This window comes from Colius striatus, chromosome 10 (assembly GCF_028858725.1).
Source record: "Colius striatus isolate bColStr4 chromosome 10, bColStr4.1.hap1, whole genome shotgun sequence".
In the NCBI taxonomy this organism is placed as follows: Eukaryota; Metazoa; Chordata; class Aves; order Coliiformes; family Coliidae; genus Colius; species Colius striatus.
Genome location: NC_084768.1, coordinates 30,290,860 through 30,296,893, shown reverse-complemented (window position 1 = coordinate 30,296,893; position 6,034 = coordinate 30,290,860). Strand labels below are relative to the sequence as shown.

Here is a 6,034-nt window from a genome sequence, read left to right as displayed (position 1 = left end):
CTCTTGAGGGGGCTAAGGTCAGAGGACCATGCAAGCAATGGGAACACTGGCTGAAAGAAGTCTTCTCCAGGCTGAGCAGCCCCAGGTGCTGCAGCCTTCCATCTTAAGAATGACTTTCCAGTGCTTTGATCACCTTGGTAGCCCTGTGCTGTCGGCAGGGGGGCACGTGGAGGGGGCTCCCCGGCGGCCCCACGGTGGAGTTGATCTGGAGGCGATGGCGGGGGCCGCGGGGAGCCCATGGACGAGCCGATCACCGCAACGGGGAGCACAGCGCCGTCACGGCCCAGCTCAGCACCGCGGTGAGGTGGGGAAGGGGGGGCGGGAGTGCCGCGGGCCCGCCCGGAGGCGGACTCGGCGCTCAGGGGTGAGCTGGACGGGCCCCGGATGTCGCGGCCGCCGTCGTCCCTCCGTCGCCGCGAGGGGCCGTTACGGGCCGGCGGCACCGCTGGCCGTTGGTGCTCCCTCAGCACCCGCCGCGCCGCTGCGGCTGAAGGGGCCACCCTTGGTCCTTACAGACCACTCCCTAGTGGTCTCTCCAGCGGTGGCTCTGTTGTCTGAGCTGCCCATGTGCCAAGTCACGCGAGACTTGGAAACAGCCTCCCTTAGTTCCTTCCTTTCTTACTGTAAAATGTGTGTATTTACACTAATATCCCAGCAGAAGTATGAGAAGCATTCTTAAAGCAGCAAGGGTTTGCATACAGCCAAGCCTAATGTGCAATTCCACAGAATGCCAGATCTTCTACTCCTGCAGGGCTTTCTTCACGTGAGGGTAGTGTATCAAGGATTCCACAGCTACGGAGTGGTCTGTAAGGACTAAGAAGGTTCCTTCCACTTTTCCTTCAACGGACGTAAACTTCCCCATTCCAGTATGGAGCTACAGGCACTGCTGGGTTTGGTAAGCCTGGGCTGTCATGTCAATGTGTCTTTGTCTGGTTTGGCTGTTGAGCTATTTGAGGAAAGTGGAGACAGCTTTTGTGTTTCTGTTTATAGCCTATCACTATCTAGTGCTGGCAGCTGGACCGCTCTCCTTCAGGGTACTGTTGGCTGTGGGCCTTGCTCCTCCCTCTCCCTGTTAAGATGGGTCTCTCTGTGGGGACTCCTCCAGCATCCCCATCCAGGGACACTTGGAGTTAGACAGGCTTAACATAAAGAGGACAAAGGGGATGGCACAGCACTTGGGTTGGGCTTGAGTGAAGCTGGTTATGCTTTTTTCTGCCTGTGATCACTTGTGTCCTGAGCAGACGTGAGAGCTGCAGGGAGCATTGGCAGGTGAAGCAGCTTTTGCTGTTTCAGGAGGCAGATCTCTCTGCTGGGCTGGAGTCTGTCGCACTGCTGGTGCTGGGGACCCATCCACACCCAGAGGCTTTCCCCTGAGGCCATGCATGTGCAGGCAGGGGTGATATTTGTGCATTTGTTGCATTTTCCGAAAGGCCAGCTGCCCGTTCCCTTCACCTCCATCTGCCCATCCCCTGTAGCAAAGCCACGGGCTGGTGGGGGAAGCGAGTCCCCGTGCCAGGGGTACTGGGGCCGTGCCACGACCTGCAGCAAGGGACGCCACATGAAGGCAGATGCAGCCGGGCCGCCCAGCTCTGTTCCCAGCCCGCAGACCGCTTTGGCACCCAGGGTGCGCTTCACCGCTTGTAGCCCCACCTCTCCCTCCCGCTGCCTCCCCGGCTTCTTCAACCCAGTGCTGCGTGCCAGGTTTCCCTAGCAATGAGCCGTGTCACGTCGTACAGCACAGCTTCCTCCCTGCAGCCTCTCCAGACCGGCCTGCCTGGCCCCGGCCTCCCGCGTTCGTCCCGCCTCCCACCCGCCTCCGTCCCGCCGCCGCCACCGCCCTCTCGCCGCCAGCCCATGGCCGGACCCTGCGCAGCGCGGCTGCAGGGCGAGGCGGCCGCCTTCACCTCCGCCCTCCGCACCCTGGTCAACAACCCCCAGTTCAGGTGAGGGGCCGGGGGGGCTTCCGCCCAGCCGTGCTGAAGCCCCCAGCGCCTGGTCCGTGTTGCCTTCCCGCAGCGCCGAGCCCTGCCGCGGGGGTGTGGGTCGCAGTGCGATGTGGGGAGCCCCGGGCTGGGGAAGGCACGGCTTGTGCGTGCCCTGGGGCATCGTGCACGGCTTTTCTCCACCGCAGCAGGACCCCAGGGACATCCTCCTGGGGCAGCCGCTGCCTCTCCTCGGGAAGGATGGTCCCTGGGTGCACCCAGACCTGCTCCATCCCCAGGCATGGTGCCAGTGGGGCAAGGCACCCAAGCTAAACTGTGTGCTGGGACTTCTGCCCTTGGCAGGAGTGGGGGTACTGCTGCCATCCCCCACTGCTTGGCTCCTTTCTTCCAGTGCAGCTTCACTGGGGCTTTCCTTCAACATCTCCAACCATGTGGTGACTGACACCAGCCCCTGGCAGATGGGTGGCAGCCCAGATGCACCCCTGCAGCCCCTGGCATCCTTGCCACCTCGTCCCCAAGCAGGAACTGGAGACAGAGAGCTGCTGGCTCGGCCACCCCCTACCTAGCACCTCCCTGCCTGGCAGCTGGCTGGCTGTGTGCTTTCCAGGCATGACACAAATGCCAGTGCTATCCAAGGAAATCCCTGTCCCTCAAGAAATTCTGGTCACTCAGAAGAGAAATCCCAGTGAAAACTCCCCAACCACAGTGGAGAAGTGGCTGCCAGTGCCAGGCCATCCCCAGACCTTATCCTGCTACTCACAGCTTGCATCCCGCAGACCCTGCAGCCTTCATTCTGCACCCTGCAACCTGAAATCCGCACTTTGCATCCATCACCTTCAGCCTGCATCCTTTATCCTGCACCTTTCCTTCTACAACCTGCACCTCACATGCTACATCCTTCCTTCTGCATCTCCCATCCTGCAGCCTTCATCCTGCACCCATCCTGAATCCTGCTCTTATCTCTGGTGGGCACATCCATCTCCATAGGACACACTGAGGGTTGGGCCATGGATTTGTGCACAGCCTTATGGCAGCTTGAGTTTTGGTGGCATGTCATCTGCTCTTTCCCCTGCTGAGATGGAGGAAGAGGGGATGGATGGGCTATGGCTGTATGGTGCACACAGGCTGGAGACTCCCTGCCCTTTGCTTGCTCCTCTTTCCCTGATCTTACTTCCTTTTCCTGAGGTCTTGGGGTTGGGGAATTGTGCTGGGAGGCTGTGGGGTGGAGCCTGTGCTCCACTGAGCCTGGGGACAGGCCTGGGGAGGGCCAGTGCCAGCCCCACCAGCAGCGATACTGGAGGCTTCACATCCCTGAGCCTCTGAGTCAGTTCCCGTGAGTCAGGGAGGCCAGGCCTGATGGCTGCCATACCTTCCCTGTCTCTATTGTAACAAAAGAGAAAGCCACTTTCTCCAGCTGTCCCTGGCCTTTCTCTGCCCTGCTCTGTGCCAGAACCCACGGCTGTGCTTTCCAGAGGCCCCATCTTGCTCGCCCTGCCCGTGTTGTTCAGACAGGTGCAAGGAGCCACCAGCAAGACCCCTCTGTGCTTCTGCTGGGAAAAGCCCCTGGATTAAAACTAAAGGGCACTGCCTCTCTGGGATGTGCACCCAGCCAGTGTGCCCTGTGCCAGCCCCAGGGCCCGTCATGCCCCATCCCTCAGGGCCCACTCTGCTCCGCAGTGACGTGACGTTCGTGGTGGGCCGGGAGCAGCGGCGGGTGTTTGCGCACCGCTGTGTGCTGGCCTGCCGCTGCCAGGCTTTCCGGGGCATGCTCTGCCGGGCGCCAGCGGGCACCGAGGACCCCCCCAACAGCGACCCACCACAGGGCCCCTTCGTCCTGGGCAACGTGCAACCCGAGGTCTTCCTGGCTGTCATTGAGTTCCTCTACACCAACAGCGTCACCCTCAACAGCCACATCGTGAGTGGGGATTGGGGCTGGTGGGGCCATGGGAAGGACAAGGCGAGGGGGTTGTAGGACTAGGGAGTGTTTTGCAGCTCCTGGGGTGCTGGAGTGGAAGGGATGCTCTGCATGTGTGTCTAGAGCACCCTGTCCCACTTGTGTCTGTCCCAGCCTTGGGACAGCTGGCTATGCACACGTTGGATGCTGGGAATGGGGACACCAGAGCAGGACACCTTCACAGAATCATAGAGATCTAGAGCTTATCCAGTCCAACCCCCTGCTAAAGCAGGTTCCCCTCAATCAGGCCACACAACGTGTCCAGAAGGGTTTGGAAACCTCCAGAAAACCTTCATATTCTCCTACCTGACAGCTCCTTCCCCCCCATGCCCCACCTGAGAGCTCCCACAGAGGCGGGACACGTGTCCTTTGCCCCTGGGCTGCCATGGCCTTGCCTGCTCATGTTCACAAGGTCTTTCTTGTCTGCAGGCGCTGGAGGTGCTGACCTCATCAGTGGAGTACGGCCTGCAAGACCTGTGCGAGGTATGGCCCTGCTTAGACTGAGGCTAGGGGTCTCTGAGTGCCCCTCTGCTGAGGGGCACCTCAAGATGGTCCCTGCATGGCTAGCGACTAGAGGTGGCTCCAAGGACGGCACTGTGGTGCATCACCCAGGTCCATCAGAGACGCAGCCCCTGCTGCTTGATCCTGGAGGATCTCTCTGGTGGGATCCCCCTTGAAGGGGGTGCAACACCATCGGGGAGCCCCACATGTGCTGGGGAATCCCAGGGAAGAGCATGAGGCCTCACATCTCCCACACAGCAAAGGGCAGCAGGAAAGCCCCTATGCCATCACCCCTTCAGTTGCCCGGCAGGATGGTGCCATGGGAAAGAACAGCACCCCAGGCAGCAGGGCAGGATGGTGCCATGGGGAAAGCACAGCACCCTAAGTCACGGTGCTGCCAAGGTGAGGGGCTGCTTCAGGCAGGAAGGGTTTGGGAAAGCAGCAGGGAGCAAAAAGAGGAGACAGGAGCTGCACGAGGAGGCAGCAGGCAGCTGGACTGGCGCAGCGTTGGGGAAGGCACGTGGGCCACGTCATCAGAGCGATTCCTGAATTACAGCCGGGTGATGGCGTGACCCACCACCTCATGCCCCCGGACTTCCCCTCCCTCCGTCCCTCCCTCCTCTCCTCCCTCCGTCCCTCCCTCGCTCGCCCCGTGCCTCGCACCGCGCTGGGTGAGGCGGTGGTTCGTGTGTGCTGGTGCAGGACCTGCTCTGGCCCCAGATGTGGCGCGGGGCTGTCAAACAGCTGGCTGGGAAGGGAAGAGGCATAAAGGGGTGTTGCAAAAAAGGGGGAACGTGGTGACCCGGTCACACGATTCGCAAATTCCCCCTCAGGGGCTTGCAGTGGAGAGAGCCATAGGGATAGGAGGGGAAGGGGGCTGACCAAGGACAGCCGGGGAAGCCCGCGGCTCTGTCCCCAGCTGCAGGGTGACCTCACATCCCTCCTGCCAGTGACTCACGGCCCTTCTGCTCCAGCTGACAGCTTCTCCCTGAACATCACATCCCCTTGGGTTTGCTGCGGTCTCTGACCCCTTTGTGTGGGAGGCAGATGAGATGGGCAGGAGGGATGTCCTGCTCCTTAACAGACGAGCCCACCTGGCTGCATCCCGCCTGCATCGCCTGTGTGTGACGTCCCCCGGGGCTGTCCCCAGGGCAGGACATGGCTGGTGGCTGTGGCCAGGGTTAGGTGACACACCTAGGGCTATGAGCTTTGTCACAGCAAGCTCAGTCCTTGGCTGAATCTTTGCCTGGGCTGCAAGGCCTGATCCCACAGCCCATCACTCCTTAGGGGATGGAGATGCCTCCACCCCATGCCCCAAGTTCCATATCCCATGTTCTGGAGGCCAGGGGATGCTGAGAGTGGCAGGGCAGGATGGCAGGGCTGGGATCTCGCTTTGCCCACCCTCTCCCAATCTGTCTTCCAGCTCTGCGTCAAGTTCATCAAGGACACGCTAAGTGTGGAACAGGTCTGTGAGGCCCTGCAGGTGAGTGTGACCTCAGTGGAGTCACAGAGGGTTAAAAATTATCCATCTGATTTTGGTGCAGGAGCTGGCCTGACCTTCCTGCTCTCAGCTCTAAGATGAGGCAGGTTTTCCAACTTAATTCTGGCCCCTGCCCACCCTGAGAGTTCCTGGGCA

At 60.9% G+C, this 6,034-nt stretch overlaps 1 protein-coding gene across 1 annotated transcript in view; it reads left to right on the top strand.

Moving 5' to 3' along the window:
* Positions 1-642: 642 nt before the first annotated feature.
* The window catches only part of BTBD19 (BTB domain containing 19), an 8,271-nt gene continuing 2,879 nt past the window's right edge, over positions 643-6,034 (top strand). The window contains exons 1-5 of the mRNA XM_062003805.1: positions 643-895; positions 1,756-1,943; positions 3,621-3,858; positions 4,327-4,380; positions 5,822-5,881. Of these exons, the coding sequence (XP_061859789.1) occupies positions 869-895; positions 1,756-1,943; positions 3,621-3,858; positions 4,327-4,380; positions 5,822-5,881 (567 nt within the window). The 5' untranslated portion in view covers positions 643-868. The remainder of the gene's footprint in view (positions 896-1,755; positions 1,944-3,620; positions 3,859-4,326; positions 4,381-5,821; positions 5,882-6,034) is intronic.